Genomic DNA, 18587 nt, shown 5'->3' with positions numbered 1-18587 from the left:
TTGTCGAGAGAAAGAAGGGTCTGCAGAAGGAGGGGGTGGTCCACGGTGTTGAAGGCCGCAGAGAGGTCCAAGAGAATAAGCAGGGAAAAGTGACCCCTCGATTTGGCTGAGATTTAGCCCTTTTTATCTTATAGTAGGTCTGTGTCTCTCTTAGCTTATGGTGGTGGGAGGCAGGGTGATACTTGTAGTCAAAACATATAGGAAGTACTATGGAGGTACTACAAGTCCCTGAAAGCCCTGGCAGCCATTGTCACTACCAGCGCTAGAACTACAAGTAGGGGTACCTCACATTCGTTGTACCCCTGCTTTAGTGGTAGCTGGCCCAGGCTATAGCATTGGTGCTGGTTACTTTTTGGGGGGGTTTGGGGAGGACATCATTTAAGAGTGTTTTTAATTAATATTTTTGAACACTGGGGATGACTGCTGTGTCTTTAATCTGGTCGCATCAAGATATGCTCAGAGCATATCTAATCAGACGGGTTGGGGGAGCAATAACTGGGAATGTCCAAATGCCAGGGTTTGCCCTCTATAGGCCAGGTACAACCAGAGCATGGCCCCAGGACCCCCTTTCTCAATGCCAGTAAAATGAGGTAGTCAGTATTCAGCGGTGCACTCTCCAGATTGCAGCGAGCATGGGAGGTTTGTTGGCTAATTCAGTCCATGATTGGCTAGGTTATGAAATCTGTCAAATAATATACTGCATTTATTTCAAACATACAAATGCATATTTTTCATTGGTTTAATGATGCCACACCAAATATACATTTTAATGCTGCTAAATTGTAGTGATGTCTATCAGTATGTCAAAATTCATGTAATTAACTTTCTTTTTTTCCCTGTAATTTATTCTCTGTATGGACAATGAGGAATGTCTTCTTCAATGCCACAAGGCTGCTTGGGAAAAGTCCAATTCTTTACTTACTATATTCTGTAATCAATTAGAATAAAAATAATTCCTTAAGCAAATGGTTTAACCATACCGGACGCAATTCTAATAGTAACACTCGTCTGAATGCATGAAGGGGTTACTGTCTCTAATAAATGACAAAAGCTGAGTATCTATGTTTATTTTTATGCTGTTTTCCTCTACAACACAAACAATCATTGTACCCGGGAACCTCAGGGAACATGGTTGAAATACAATGCTAACTGAGGCATTCAGTTGTCTTTCTAGATAACTGGCTGATGTCCTTTATGGCACTAAGCAGCATGCGTAATACCTGAACAAACACATTCACATCTTTATTATTTATAGCACTAAGGAAGAAACATTAGTTTTGAATTTCCCTGTATACTATTTCCTTGTGAAATTCTCTTTGTGAGACAGTAAATCATTTGCATGCTACCTTTCCATTTCTTCCTGTATTTACTTCCCCCTTTTGTTAATCTAAAAAATGAAGAAAACAAAGCAAAACAAAAAGTCACTAGGTTACCTGGTTAGTGAAAGTGTACCCACATCCACAGCTAACAGCAAGCTGACAGTGCCTGCAGTGAGAGCAATCGAGCAAAGCATTTGTTGAGAACTCCCTTTTAAAGGCAAGGTCAGAGTGTCTCCTGTCTGTCAAGCTAGAACTGTGGGAGGAGTGTAAACTATTTAAATCTGTTTTTTGTCAGTGTACATGCATGACCAATTCCAGACAGTGGCTGGTGTCTAGTTTCTGTCTATTTAGCATTAGGGTCATGAGAAAGTGACTTTATTTTGCTGATTACTTTGCCATCCTAACAATAAAGCAAAGTAAAAAAGCAAGAAGTTGTTTGTGTGTGCATCACCACAAGGGTTCCTGTGGCACTATATATATATATTAGAGATGCTCAGGCTCGGTTCCTCAGGAGCCGAACACACCCGAACTTAGGGGATCCGAGTACCGAGTCGAGTCGGCTCGGTACTTTCGCGCTTTTTCGGAATCGAAAACGAGGCAAAACGTCATCATGACGTCGTCAGATCTCGCGAGTTTTGGAATCTATAAATATCACCCTCCACGGCGATCTAGCGCCATTTGAGAGAGGGACACAGAAGGGGTAGCATAGAGTGTAGAGCAGTTGGGCAGGCAAAGTTATAGAATTGAAAGAGGAGGGTAGTAGCAGTGTTAAACAAAGTAATCAGTGACATTCAGGAGAGCTGCAGTGTTAAATCTCATTGCAGAAAAATACAAATACTAGTGCTGGCAGGGTTGATGTAATTCTGCAGTCCAATTCTACTGTGTTATATAGGTAAAACATAAAGGAGAACTGCGTTGCTCCATTACTAATTGTCATTGCTGAAATACAAAAACTAGTCCTTGCAGGCTTTTCTTCTAAATTTGCACCAGAAAGTGTACGGTGTTATCAAAATGGATTCACAGCAGTACACAGAAGAGCAGGAGCACCAAGCAGCTGCTGGCACCAGTCATGATGATACTACGTCGTCTGGTAAAGCCTATGTAAAAGTACATAGTGTGTTTAAATCAGGCAAACAAACATGTAAAAAAACACCTTTTGTCATGGTCAAGAAATAAAGAGCTGTAATTCAGGCAAGTTATCTGCAGAAAAAACTAAAATTGCAGACACGCCATTCTACACACACAGTAGCAAAGAAAGAATGAGACCTTTGCCTTTCTCCATGAGTGCGATATCTGAAACTGTTACTGAGGCATCTTCTTGTAAGGTCAGTCGTGACCAAGCAAGACCTTGTCGTTCGGACTCCGAAAGTGGTGCCCAAATACTTTTATGTGTAAAAGCCGAACTGGAAGAAAACAGTAAGGCATTAGAGAAAAATGTATGTTCATGTTCAGAAATGACACCAATCCCTGAGGAGAGTCCATCCACTAGTGCTATGTGTAATCGTGACCATTCTGATAGTGTACCCATAAAGAAGGCCCCTTTCAGCATTTCTACAGATGTGTGCCTGAACTGCCCGAATGTAGCCGGTGATACACAAATTGAGGATGCCACTTTGGAATTGCAACAGGATGAGGGGTACATTTGTGTAGCCGACGAGGGCACTAATGATGATGTTGATGAGGATGATGTTGTTTGTGTAAGTCCTGCACCAGTGGAAGCAGTTCTGGCACGTGATAAGAAGAAGGGCATTGTCATGCCTGGACATAAGACCAAAAAAGCCACTTATGTGTGGAATTATTTTTACCCAAATCCTGCCAACAGTTGTCTAGCCATGTGTAGTGTATGTAAAGCCACAGTCAGTCGAGGGAGGGACCTTAACCATCTAGGAACCTCATCCATGTTGCGCCATTTGATGCGAGTTCATGGCAAAATCAAGAAAGTTATTGGGGAGTTATGTTGGGAAAATCAGAAAGTTATGCTAAAAAAATAACAACAAGCAGTCTTTCATCAGCTAGGACCCTTCTCTCACCTACATCCCGACACCTGCAATCTATGCCCACAACACTGTCCTTGTCAATATCCTCAGTAGCGATCAGAGTTAGTCCTGCATCCAAGTTGCTAGAGCTAGATGACTCCTCCACTATCCTGGATTCCTCCAAGATAGAAGAATTCTTGAGCATTAGTCCCACTGCTGCTGCTGGGGGTGAATCTTCATCTCAGAAGCAGACCAAGAAGACTACTAGTAGTTTACAACAATTGACTGTTAAACAATCCTTTGCAAGTGGAAGCAAGTATGAAAGCTGTCACCCAGTCTCAAAGTGGACCACAGATGCCATGGCGACTGTGTTAGTTATAGATCTGCATCCAATATCCACTATTAATGCAGCTGGTTATAGACAGCTACTTGAGGTCTTGTGTCCCCGTTACCAAATTCCATCATGACACCATTTCAGTAAAAAAGCTATTCCTCCCCTGCAAAATTCCATTCTACCCACTGTACACTTAACCACAGATATGTGGACAAGCGGAACTGGGCAAACTAAAGATTATATGACTGTGACAGCCCACTGGGTTGGTGATTCACCTTCACCAGCAGGAACAGCAGCAGCATGTACCCAAGTACATCACATTTGTCAGAGGCAGCTACCCTGTGTATCATCTGCTTCACTAAGAGGCATACAGCTGACAATCTGTTACAAAAAAAAAGGGATGTCATCGCAACATGGCTTATCCCGCTTGGACTCTTCTCAGGATATCTAATTTCTGATAACGCCACCAATATTGTGAGAGCATTACAGCTAGGTGAATTCACTCACATTCACTGTTTTGCGCACACAATAAACTTGGTGGTGCAGAGCTTTTTAAAAAATGACAGGAACGTGCAGGAGATGCTGTCTGTGACCCGTAAAATATCTGGACATTTTCAGCATTCGGCAACAGCGTGTAGGAGATTGCAGCAGCTGCAAGAGCAATTTAATTTGCCCTGCCACCAACTGAAGCAAGAGGTGGTGACAAGGTGGAATTCAACCCTGTATATGCTTCTGCGTATGGAGGAACAGCGATATGCCATCCATGCTTACTCCACAATCCATGACACTGGGAAAGGAGAGGGGGTGTATTTTAGTCAAGCGTAGTTGAGAATGCTTTCCGTGTTATGCAAGGTGCTGAAACCATTTGAAGTCACCTGTGAAGTGAGTTCAGACATTGCGAGCTTGAGTCAAGTTATTCCCTTAATTATACTTTTGGAAAAGCAGTTTAAGAAACTGAAGGAGGAGATTAAACAAAGCAATTCCACTAAGTATGTCAGGCCAGGATCCAAGAGTTATCAAAATCTTGAAATTGGATCACTACATTTTGGCGACTGTGCTTGATCCTTGGTTTAAGAGCTATGTCTTCTCTTTGTTTCCAACTGACCCAGATATGAAGAGATACAAGCAGCTCCTCCTTCAGTTTCTCACTCAATTGCTGCTAGGAAAAAACTTAGCTTTCCCAAGAGACCCAGGGATGATGCAAATGACTCTGTACCAAATTTGACATCTGGTCTGGTCTAAAAGAATTGACCAAAAACCGTAAAACCTCTGCTGTAACTCCACCTGATGCTACTATCAACATCCAAAGGATAGTGGAGGATTATTTTCACAGCAGCATAGAAACAGACACATCAGACAGTCCCTTAACATACTGGGAGGAAGAAAAAGGGAATTTTCAGACTCATGTACCAACTCACTTTGCACTGCGTAAGCTGACCACCTTCCAGTGTGTACTTGGAAAGAGTTTTCAGCACAGTCTGGAACCTTTTCAGCAATCGGCTTATGAGGCTACTTCCTAAAAATGTGGAAAAGATGATGTTCATAAAAATAAACTTCAAGTTCCACGAGGAAGGCCTTTCCCACCAATTACATCAAAATACTGAGACTTCTGTAACGGTGCATTCCAGCGTGATGAATAAATAATGTGTGAGGATGATGTACACACTTATGAGGGTGAGGATGAGGCTGAGGATGATGGCAACAACATCTTGCCACAGTAGAGTTAATTAACAGCACTGTTACCTTAGGTGGCTTAAGGCCATTGTTACCTCGTTTTGTGGGGGCCCAAACAAACCAAGCACTTCAGCCACAAGGAGTGGCACTTTTGTTGCTGAAGTGCTTGGTTTGTTAAAGTGTGCATGTCCTTTTTAAGATCCAACATAACATGGGGTGGGAGGAAGAGCCCGGGAGGGCCCAAGGACAATTCCATCTTGCACCATTTTTCCTTTCAGCTACTGCTGTGTGCCAATGTCACCTACATGTGCTATATATTGTTGTGTGCTTAGCAAAAATCTTAGACATCCATTGATGATGCAGATGACTCAGCACAACATTTTGACATCTGGTCTTGTGTACTGTAAAAGTATTGACCAGACTTAGTGACACCTGTGCTGTAACTCCACCGGATCCTTCTATCAACATCCAATGAATGGTGGAAGATTATTTTTAATTTTTTTGAACGGTATAAAGACAACAGTTTTATTAACAAAGAACAACGTTGCTTGCAGAAGTAATGTAAGCATGGATGTCTAAATAGACGTGTATATGTATGACCTTCCACTTTGCTGCTGTTTCATCAAGTGTTTGTAATCTGCACTTTACATGAAAGGTACTTAACTAGATTATAATTTTGTGGGACTTGGGGCTGATTCGAAGCTCATGATGAACTGGTTTTTTGCTGGAATTACAATGGCTCTATTTAGTGCATTGTCTGGCACCCTCGATTGGTCTGTGTCTGATAAGAGCACGCATCCCGGAGGGGGTCAGCGCTCGTTGCCATGTATTAACTGTAGAATTACCTCACTTATCTAAGAAACATGTGGAGCGATCAAATGAACCATAACTGGTTTCATGATCCAAGGACAATTCCATCTTGCCCCACTTTTCTTCATGTGCCAATGTGTCCTAGATGTGGTAAGAACTGCTGTGTGTTTGAGTCATTGCTCTGTCACTTACCATCCAGCCAGATTGCTGTAGTATTTGTCCAAAAGTGTATGAAAATAATATTGTGACCTGTGAGGTGGTCAAAATTGACTGAAAATTACTTGAAATTAGTGTTATTGGGGTTAATAATAATGTAGGATCAAAAAAAGAGCAAAATTATGTGATTTTAGCCTATTTTAGCAATTTTTGATAAAAAATCCAGATCCAAAACCAAAACCAAAACACATAAGGGTGGTTTTGCCAAAACCAAAACACGAAGCTAATCCAGATCCAAAACCACTTCACAGGGGTCAGTGGGCATCTCTAATATATATATTTTTTATAGACATATGCCCAACATATTTGAATTTCCAAAAACACATATACCTTTAGAAGCACTAATATGTAATAACTTAGATTTCTTTCCGGGAATAATATAGGTAATCATGATCATGATTATCTTGTTTGAAAATAAGCTGCAAACATTATCACAACCATAATGAGTATTCCCTGAGGTTTTGATGTCAAGAAGTTAAGAAAATATATAAAATAATAGATTCAGCCAAATGTAAGGCTCTAAATATAAATATTTTAAAATTTACTTGCATTTGTATGGATTTCCCATTTGTATGTTATCAAAAATAACTACTCCAAAAATAAAAAAATACATACTCCAATTAGCATGATCATAAGACTTGGTACCACCCCCACTACCCAGGAGACTTTGTCCACCAGCCAGGGAGGTTTTACATGATTAAGTCAGACATATCGGTTTCCTTCAGTCACAATGAGAGGGGATATTGAGAGACTGGTTATGATCAGCAGTTTTTGGTGACAATCATACCAATCTACTTAGGTGCTTTTATGACCAACAATGGTCAAAGAAATTACCAGGAACATGCTTGTTTATACAACAACATATTGAATATTCCATGGTACCGCCTTAGTAGAAATCTGTTTACTCTTGGTTTTTAAGAACATGAATTTGAGGTTACATGGGAGATACCCACACAGAGTATCAATTGTATTATAAATATAAGCATACTAGTTTAAATATTTGTACAACATTCACTCTTCGTCTGATTGATAACATTGTTGTTACTTACATAAATTGCTTAGTTTGCACCATTTTCACTAGGAATAAAAAGTGTTAAGCATTTCAGTGTTCTCTGTTGTACACTGCTTTATAAGGGGATTGATTCAGTTTGTAAAGGACAAATTAGCCCAAACATAATCTCTCTGACAAATCACTTGGTAATACTATTCACACTTTTTTTTTTTATTTCAAAAGGGATTTCTAAGTAACTAATCAACACATTTATGTCTCTTGGTGTTCAATTGTTAGCGAGATCCCCGGAAAAATGAGCGCTCAAAATATATTAGCGTTAATACGGTAATATGCGCGTAAATACCGTTAATACGGTAATTACTCACTGAATTTCATCTCGCAGCTCCCTGAGCTGCGAGATGAAATTCAGTGAGTAATTACCGTATTAACGCTAATATTTTTAGAGCGCTCGTTTTCCGGGGATCTCGCTAACAATTGAATACCCCCTTTTTATGTCTGTCTGTTTCTTCTTTTTTAACATAAATTAATAACATATATTTATTCCAGTTACTGGGAGTTATAGCCCTTTGAGTACTTTTTTCTTTCTTTCTGTTCAAATACAATGAATAAAATATATTATTTCTCTTTAGCTCCCTCTGCCTGGAACTTATGTTCTAGTTGTTATTATGTAGCAGTATTTCTGTATTGGTATCAGGTAGCCAGTTATTAGCATGGCATGTAATATATTTATCCACATAAATTACCTATAAACTTGTGTGGGTTGCACAGCTGTTTTAACACAATTGTACCTGAAGTTAACCAAGATCTAAATGTTTAGCTTTAGTCAGCTTTTGCATCCTCATTTCGGTCACAAAATGGCATTTGTGTTGTGGGTCTTTGCATTTAATCTTAGCTTGAAAAGGTTGAAGTCGGGGACAGTAATGTCAGATCTCTTATCATGTAGCCATAATCATCCTTTTCTAAATTGTTTCCCATTACCTTCTACTTTGTCTGTTGTAATACATTTGTCTCTTGCTCCTCTGTTTCACCATTAAAGACAGGTTTGCAACCTTTAAAGTATATGTAAAAGCAGCAGTGATGTACCGAATCCCAGATTCAGTTCAGGCTGAATTCAGTCATTTTTGTAAGAAAAGACACATCAATGAGATCCCATAATCATCATCATCATCACCATTTATTTATATAGCACCACTAATTCCGCAGCGCTGTACAGAGAACTCACTCACATCAGTCTCTGCCCCATTGGAGCTTGCAGTCTAAATTCCCTAACACACACAGGAAGGACGGACCAGACAGACGAACGGGCCAGACAGACTAGGGTCAATTTGTTAGCAGCCAATTAACCTGCCAGTATGTTTTTGGAGTGTGGGAGGAAACCGGAGCACCTGGAGGAAATCCACGCAAACACGGGAAGAACATACAAACTCCATACAGTAAAGGCCATGGTCAAAAGTGCTAACCACTACGCCACCGTGCTGCCCATCAAATAATAATCTTACATGCTATAGGACTATGGCAGTGTAGACTTTCACTTACTTGCGGCCCAGCCATGCAGGAGATTTCATTATCAGTCAGTCACAGGGATGACCTTGGGGGGAGAGGACGATAATTAAAGTTAACAACAAAGGCAGGAGGAGAAGGGGACAATAGTGACAGCAATTCACTAAGAAGTGGGCAAGTGGAGGACAACAACAACAAGAAGACAAATGGTGGCAAAAACAAATACAGGAAAAGAGCTTAAAATAATATGCATATAGGGGGAGAGGAGGACAATGGCACTGGCAGCCAAAACATTAGGGCGCAAAAATTACAGTTGGACAGGACAACTAATTGATGACAACAGGGGGAGTGGAGGACAAATTAGAAGGTAACAACAACAAGCTCAACCATTCACCTTCATGGGGCAGAGGGGAATAATGACAATGGCAGGAAAAGAGGAGGACAAATGGCAACATACATTTTGGGGGAAATCAGGATAACAATTATAGTTGGAAGAAAGATAAATTGGTGACAACAGGAGAAAGAGAAGAATAAACTGGTGAAAACTGGAGGGAGAGGAGGACAAATTGGTGACAACAATTGGGAGAGAAGGACAAAATAGTGAAAATAAATTAAAAAATTAAATTACATAGGGGAGAAGTGGACAGCAAAAGGTGGAGATCGACAAATGGTAACAGAAATATGGAGGGAAAAGTCTATAGTAACATTTAGACTGGAGCACAAAATGAAAAATAAAAGGATACAGTGAAAGAGGAGGAACAAATGATGACAACAGGAGGGAAAAGCAGACAAATGTCTTTCTCAGACAAATACAGTTTTCTCAAAGTAGACAATTATGGTGATTGTTATTCGTTATCTAGCAGCAAAGAACTGTAGACATTTTTGATTACAGATCCAAAAAGAAACAGTTTGTAAAGTGACCAGTATACTTCAATTATACTCTTTCTAGAACCAGCAGCAGAATTGTAAGGATAACTAACTATAACTATTTTCATAGCTTCAATGATCACCAGATTTCATTAGGGATCCAACTGAATCATAAGACGGTGGATTTGGTGCATCCGGAGTTTTGAAAAAACTAAAAAAAATGCATTTGGGGTTTATTTGGATTATCATGTTAGGTTGTCATAAATTTGGACTCACCATGCAGCATAGCAAAACTTGTGGATAAGGCCCAAATTCCCCCCAAACTGTAAAAAATGCAGCCAAACTCAGGTCTAAAGTATTGTTCTCACCTGACATTACTATTTGGGTGCATGCAACACATTGAGACCTTTGTAACTTGTTTAAAGAAACAATTTGGACAGCTGTCATATTATTTAGTGTAGCAAATCTAACTTCAACAACTTGGAAAAATAGAGTAGTTATGTACAAGGAAAAATAACTTCTTTATCTGATAACCAAAGCAATTTTCCCATTCTGCTTCAACACTTGTACAATTTTAACACAGATAAAGGTAAATTACCAGGAGCACAATTTCCTCATCTGTCCCTAAAGTAATGTATGTTTAAAACTCTTCCAGTATAAACGTTGTCAAACAACCACTCTCAATGGAAAGGTGATTCCCAGGCAGCTGTGAAATTACAGCAATAAAGACCAAAAAAAACAATGTTAAATGACTAATCACAAATTCAGAGAATTTGTTCTAGGGAGTCAGTCAAATGTGTATAATTGAAAGGGATTTTCTGGCGGGTAGTACATAATAAATTTGCGGTATTCACCTCCATTTTCCATCATGATTTTTTTTTACACTAACATGCATACTGAGCGCATCGTACATTTGATTTAAACAGCACGTAAATCGGCTCTGTATAATCCCAAAGTCAACAAGGAACTGATCTAAAGTTACATGAGCTGTAAAATACAGGTGTAGTTTTACTCTGCTCTACTAGACCAGACACTGCAGGATACGTACATTACCTATGTTGAATATAAAGTCTCAAAAGAACGCACAGTGAAAAAAAATATTAAGCAATTAATGTCACCTGTCAAAAATATAGTCATTTATGATAATAAATAGATTTTTTGAAAAAAATGTAAAATAAATGTTTTTTATGTTTTTTTCTCCCGTGAAAAAACATTTATTAGGCTGTCCTTAATGTCTACTGTACATAAAATAAATTTTTATAACTGCTCCTGATTGCAAACACGCTTTCGCATACATACTCAGCCGTCAGCACTAGAATTTGGAACTTAAATTAGCCCCCTGGAGCAAGAGATACGGCAGAAAACCAGCGTACTTCTGTGTGCGCCAGAGTTTGACTTGGACGTTGCGTCATGGGAACGTCCTTACTGTATATTGCCTATGTGAGTCCACCCACTCCCCACCCCATTCACTTCCCTAAATCATAGGCTGTAATAAGTGTCATTTGTGCTCGAATCTGACTTGGACGTGGCTATCTTCTGTTGCTTTTTTTGAGTATAAAACCAGCAGATACCTTACTGACGCAGGCCCTCTGTGTCCATTTTTTCACAACAGCTAGCTGCATATAACTAAGTATATTGAACTAAAGTTTGAACTACACACACACACACACACAGTGGCCTAGTGGTTAGCACTTGTGCTTCACAGCACTGGGGTCATGAGTTCGATTCCCAACCATGGCCTTATCTGTGTGGAGTTTGTATGTTCTCCCTGTGTTTGCGTGGGTTTCCTCTGGGTGCTCCAGTTTCCTCCCACACTCCAAAAACATACTGGTAGGTTAATTGGCTGCTATCAAAAATTGACCCTAGTCTCACTCTCTACCTCTCTGTCTGTATGTATATGTATATGTATATGTCTATGTGTGTGTGTGTGTCTATATTAGGGAATTTAGACTGTAAGCTCCAATGGGGCAGGGACTGATGTGAATGAGTTCTCTGTACAGCGCTGCGGAATTAGTGGCGCTATATAAATAAATGATGATGATGATGATGATGATGATATCAGTCCACCATCTATGTTGATATTTGCACAAAAGAAAAACTTTACAAGTTTAAAAAAATAGCGTTTTCTTTCTATAGACAGATAATCCGTTTTAGTGTAAGCAAATACATTACAGGTTTTACAGTTATGGAATTCTCTGAAGATTAGCTTCTAATTTACCACAATTGAAAGAGTGGGTACCTTCCTTGTATGTTCTCTTCAGAATCTAAAGTGGGCAACTTTGAAAAAGCCCAATAGTACATGAGTCAAAAAAGGGTCAAAAAAAAACCAAAGCAAAAACATTTCTGCTTTGCTATGAGTGGTGCGCAAAAAGGCCACTTGCTAGAGCTCTAACCAGGCACGGGCTGGGAGATGGAAGCCCGGGGGGCAGACAGGCGGCCGCATCACATGACAGGGGATGCGGCCCCCTGTGCGCTGACGCGGTCGCATCTCATATAATCAGATGCGGCCGCAGGGGGGAAATTATGTAGTTTGCATCGGGGGGGGAGGGCATCTGACCCAGCCGTTGCCCCCCTGCCCCCCGGGCCAGCCCGCCCCTGGCTCTAACATTCTATTAGACTACTTTTGCATGTTCTGACACTTATTTTATTTAGCTGCAGCTTTTGCAAGTATATTTATTCATTTTTGCCCTCGGTGATGGGGGGAATTATTCAGTGTTTGAACTAATCATTTTTTTAATATTTGTGTACCTAATCTGCATGAACACAATTCAGTGATGCTGTTTGCAAAGCAAACAATAGCACATAGGGGCACATTTACTAACATTGCAATTAGATGGAACATTTGCACTGAATCACAGCAACCCGTCTACTGCAAGTTAGATAATTAAAATGAGCGTTTAGTCGCTGACGTTTAATGCAGATTTTACACCTAAATGCAATGTTAGTAAATGAACCATCTAAATTTTGATTCAATATACACGGAGAGCAGTTTAGATGCTGGTCTATGAAGCATGTTCTACAGGAACAGCACTCTCAGTGTCTGTTTTAATCCTCACAATATCAAAGACAGTACCACTATAAATATGAATAAAACCATATGTACTTCTCAGACTGTTTAGACTTATCCATGGTCAGACAATGCCTTAAAATATTGCTGTTGGAACATAGGCATGGTCATGGAAACAAAATAAAAATGAAATTATAGTACAGTCTTCACACTTTGCAAATAATATGATTAACTAAAAGAAGAATATCAAACACACTATTTTAGGTTTAGTTTTCCCAATATACAAAAAAGCAGAGAACTTCTCTACAGACTTTTCTGCAGTTCATCCCATAGAGGCTGTTTAATATGTGGATTACAGGTGTGGCTATAAATGAATACAGCTGTTGCATGACACTATTATCCTGTTAGCAGCAATTTACAACATTTTCATCCTTTAAATGAAGAAATAAATCTACATTGTGTTAATTTCTATTTTGTGAAAACTTTAGGTACAATTGTAAGTTATGTTGCAGATTGCAAAGGGTCCCATGAATGTGAATGTCTGCAACAGGTTGTCATGTTAGGAGGAATGTGTTCCTCTAACAAAGCAGACAGAGTGAGTGACAGCTTGGCAGCCTTGTTTTGCAGAAATGCACTGTAAGGATTGGTAGATTCAGTGATGTCACAGCAGCTCAAATGACTGCATTCTCATCTTTTTGACCAAATAAAAAATCTTGTTAGGTCATGGTTCTAAAGACATGGGAGGCACGTCAGAGGTTTGTAATGGAGTAGGGAAATAATTTTACACTGCAGCTCAGTTAAAAAGTAAACTAACATTAATGTATCTAAACTTCATGGTTGATATCTAAAAATAAACTTTTTGTGGCACTACTAGAGTTAAACGGTTCTCTGCTGGGTATTTTATAGTGCCCAGGGGAAGGCTGGCACATTTTAACCCGGGGGGCAAGACTTGACTCAGCAATCTATTTTAAAGGGATAAAACTGCAGGTGGCCCAGTGATCCAGCCCATAGTAGCCCACTATAAGACCGGCCCCCAGCCCAGCCTGCCCCTGATAATGCCCCATAAAATTCTTATTATGCCAAAGTCCTTAATATGTTTGAACAATAATATGTATGTTATAAGTAATATACATCTATATTTTGTTTTTAGGCTGTTCACTGTAAAAGTAGACCAACATGTAAGTATATTTATATTTTAAAAATAATGTTATTTTTTACATTAGTTAACAGCATATTCATAGATCTTACCAAATTAAATGAAAAATGTCATTTGCATTGTTATATTCATTCAGTAGTGTGTATGTTGCATGCATTTGTGGTTTTTATTGTATAAACTGTATAGAAACAGTATGCTCCAGTAATAATTTTTTAGCTTAGTTACAGATATGCTGTAAAATGAGGGAGTTCCCTAGGCTATTTCTTTTTTAACACATGTAGGTCTTCAGTTTCCTTAATCTCTCCAAGCCACAGACCATAAATCTTTGTCATGTTCTTTATTATGACTCTTTACCATGAAGAAAGGTAGGGCAGCAGGGTGGAAAATGTATGAGTCACCAAATGCAACATGAGTAGTAATGTTTTCATAGTCTATAAAATCCATTATGTTGTAATGGATAAATGCACTTATAGATTATAATTGAAATTGGAATATACATACTTAGCTTATGTAGGCCTAGTTGATGTTAACAACGTAAGAATAATTAACATCGAGTCATTTATTTAGTTCTCATCACAAATCCACATCAGCAAATTCTTGGATGACATGTGATTTTTAAGACAATGTGATCATTTATGAAATCAACAGAATTATGCTGCACAAAAGGTGGGGTTTTCCTGCTACAATGTCATCTGCCTGTTTTTGCACTTGTTGGTCCTGTTTTACATCCTTGTACCAGGATCTGCCTGTGAAGTTGATATAAAGGAACAATATGTGCCTTATATGACATAGAACTAGGCTTTTGTTACGCATAGCTGTCTAGTCACAATTATGCAAATGCTTGCATAGCAAAATAACTAAGCAATATTTTACTATGAGCACCCTATTTACATGAAATACAAAGGGTGGAACATGGAGGTATTTACAGGTTTTCCAGATGTCACAGGATTTTTCAGTGAGCAAAAACACCAGATTTTAACATCACATCAGAGGGTGGCATTATCAAATATTTGGATTAAATTTAGGTGCGCTTACCCTGCAGTGTTTATGCAGATAGCTAGCTTTGTACTGCTTCTTCTGCTAAAAACAAAAGTCACCTCCTATAATATTTATAGAATTGAGAGTATTTATTTTGCATATTGACAGCAGGTCTCAAGCGTAACAATCAGCAATTATTATGCTACTTTAACCACAATTAGCTTTTGTATCTCAGATGTTTATCATAGCCTACTCCATATTACTGCAGGCAGCATCATTTTGCTAATTTATTTGAAAATATTTCTATGTATGTTTAATACACCCTGTTCTCACAGCAGTGTAGGACAGTAACATACATAAATAAATCTCTGAATACCTTCTGCTCAAGTTTCAGGTGATTCAGTTTTAGGATGCAGACCCTTCCCAACAGCTTAGAGACAATGTGGGACTATATGCCAATAGATGGGTATCTAATATAGTGATAGCACCAATATATATCCCAAACTCGACTTTAAAATGTCCTTATACATATTGTTGATATCTGTCTTCTTGAGACAGTAACCTGCCAGAATGTAACAAACAAATAAAGTCCAAGCTAGAGATTTGTCAAACCTTCTAAAAGGAAAAGTGGACATGTTGCCCATGACAGCCAATCAGATTTTAGCTAGCTATCATTTATCTAGTACAGTCTACAAAATGATAGCTAGACTCTGACTGAGTGCTATGGACAACTCTTCTGCATTTTCTTTTTAGAAAGTTTGATATATCTACCCTTAATACCCAAATAATTTTATTTCTCAAGATAATAAGTGGACAATCACATTGTAGTATAATGTTGCCTGGTATTCTGTGGAATCAAAAGAAATGTTAATTCTATATATTTTTTCATGTATGTCCCATGTGCATTTGCCCAAATGGTGTGTGTTTGCATTGCCTGAAAGCACCCAACAAGCTGTGGGTGCATTTTTGAGCAACTCATAGTGCTTGGACTACAACTTTTTGATGCTGTTGAGATTTCACTTAACATAGTGTAAGGATGGAATGGTTATTCTTCAATTATCATCCAAGAGGTTTTACCTGAAATTCAAAAAAGTCTCTGCAGTTGACATGTTAGAAGCTCATTAATGATAGATGGATAGAATTATCTTTAGTTAAACCTCATTTGAGTATTATGTTTAGTCCTGTAGACCTCATCTTCTAAGTACTAATAACTGCATAAAAAGAACTACATCAATTATATAAATTATTAGGTTTTATGCTGAAAAACCTATGAAGCTCAACATCTACATCTTAGAGCAGTGATGGGCAACCTAATACACTTCAAGTGTGAGTCCCTGTGACATTCAATGGGGTTAGACATTGCCTTCAATCTCAGTAATAATTACAGTTTTATACACACATACTCATACTTTGTTCCATTATTCTTCCCTTCTGCACATCTCATCGCCCCCAAAAATAAAAATATGTTTTTCCAAAATGCAAAAATAACTGCCCCAAAATTACCTTCTCATCCGCACATACCTTTAGATCCCACATTTTCTGCAAAATACCCTTCAGACTTTGCCACAAGTCACTCAAACCCCCACAGACTCTCACATTAACTGTCCCCACCCACCATAGTACCAGTTACCACCCACTACTAATTAACAACGAATGACCTCTAGTTAACAACTAATATCCATAAAATACCTATTAACCACCAATAATTAATACTACACTGTCCAAAAAGTGAACTTACCTTTTTAGTTAGTCAGGATTGAGGGAGAGCCACTGAACTGTTCCTCTGCTGATCCGTCCTTCCTTCTTCTACAGTGTGTGGTAACGTGATATGAAAGTGGCTGCTCCAATTGTGTTCTTCTTTGTGAAATGCTGAGCTTCACTCATGCCCCAGCTTTAAATTGTTCAATAGCAGTCATAGTGGGGGATATCCATGGAAGGAGCTGGTAACTAGGTTGCAGTGGAACCAGATGTCTCAATAATTTGGGCGTCAGACCATCTCTATCACAGATCTCTTTATTTACTTTCCTCATCATTCCAGCATGATACTTGAGTTGCAAATAACACTAAAATAAATATGTATAGCTCCTGTCTCCTCTAGCACAGATCTTAGTCGGATAGTAAGAACATGGATATAGCATAGATCTCCATAAACTCCCACTGCACACACTCTGAAGACGTCTCCAGGTGTTACAAAGACAGTTCACATATCTTGAGTTGTAACGCACAGTTCACATATCATGTTACATGGGCCCAGTGGTTTCACACTTGCAGGTCACATGTCAGCCTCTCTCTGCACTCCACTTACAGGCACACTTAGGCTGTCTCCCCTCGCTAGACATGGTAGATCCTCAGTGCTGCCATTATTAATTGGTTCCACACTGCTTTGGCAGTGACCTCCCCTTCTTTATTGGGATTCTCCAATTTATTCACTCAGGGGCTCTTTTTTATTGTTATGGGGACTCATTTCCCTTATTGTGGTTCTTTGAACTTGGGGACTTCACCCCCTCTTTATATGCTGCCATACTCTGAGGTAATTTCTCCCTCAAACTTGTCCAATTTCACTCATATTCTCTCTCTTTGGCACCTTATGACAGAAAGAACCAAATTTGTCAGGGGATCCCGGGACCTCCTCTCCTCCATCCTGGGTCCCTGGCTGTCCCTCTCTCGCCATACACTTCTCCTCAGCTCATACCAGCTTTATGTTATGCAACCATTCCTAGTGTGCCTTCTCTGGGTCCTAGTGCTGGGTCCACACATTCAGTCAATGGGAGGTGTGAATAACAATGCCAGGGGGGTGTTACAAACAGATAAGTGTTTGGGAGGGAGTCAAGAATAAAGGGTTGCAATAAGTACATGATGGAAATATATTACAGAATATGTTACATTATTATTGCAAATGTACAGACTATATGGGTGTCAATAATCTATACTATGTTTATAAAGAATGGTCTACATCTTAAATTTATTATTCATTCTTTTAAATGAATTGCTTACTGTGGTATTATGAAAGGCTCAATAGCTATACTGTTAAAAAGAGGCATTTGTAGTCTTGATAAATACATATATTCTTAATTTATATTTCAATATTTAGAATCTTAACCTTGAACATTAAAATGTATTTTTCATTTCCAAGTATAGTATAAATACATTGTTGGTTTTAAAATTCAGCATAAATTCTTGATATTTTGCTACTATCCAAATATTTTTTTCTGAATGTATCATTGTTATATTATGTCAAATTATTTTGGTTTTCCTTTATTTATATTTTTGCAGATGACATTCTATTCCTATTTTGCAAGACAGCCCCTGCTTCTTTATCACCTCATGTTCTGGACAATATGAAAATATCTACAGTTATGAAATGTACACAGACTAATCGATGTTCACTCTATTTAAATGTAATTGGAACAGTAATTCTTAATGGTATGAACCTCTTACCTTACTAATATCATTGTTCACTAGTTCTTGGTATGCAAATAAGTAGAAATGAGTGAGTCGATTGTTTCGGGACATCAAAACAATTTTGTGATATGGAATATTTATAAAAGAGCTCTGTGTTAATTGCCATGCAAATGTGGACAACTAATCGATGAGCATTAATGTTAGTCACTGAGCACACTCATAGTTATAACTCCAATAATATATATATAATTAACCTGCTGACATGACAAATCACCTCCAGTTACAAACCAGGCTGGTCTAAAGGAGAGGTTTACTAAGGCTTAAGGGAGATGTGTA

The 18587-nt window shown here is 38.7% G+C and overlaps 1 protein-coding gene across 3 annotated transcripts in view; it reads left to right on the top strand.

The window, feature by feature from the left end:
• LOC142150027 (interleukin-17 receptor E-like protein) overlaps nt 1–18587 on the top strand; it is a 76545-nt gene that overhangs the window by 10972 nt on the left and 46986 nt on the right. For 2 of the 3 annotated variants that reach the window (XM_075205284.1, XM_075205285.1), the window contains exons 2-3: nt 13866–13893; nt 18123–18272. The exons of the other annotated variant lie outside the window; for it this stretch is intronic. In XM_075205284.1, the coding sequence (XP_075061385.1) occupies nt 13866–13893; nt 18123–18272 (178 nt within the window). The remainder of the gene's footprint in view (nt 1–13865; nt 13894–18122; nt 18273–18587) is intronic. 3 annotated transcript variants of the gene reach the window in all.

Source organism: Mixophyes fleayi, chromosome 4, assembly GCF_038048845.1.
Source record: "Mixophyes fleayi isolate aMixFle1 chromosome 4, aMixFle1.hap1, whole genome shotgun sequence".
Taxonomy (NCBI): Eukaryota; Metazoa; Chordata; class Amphibia; order Anura; family Limnodynastidae; genus Mixophyes; species Mixophyes fleayi.
This window is presented reverse-complemented; position numbering and strand designations above follow the sequence as displayed.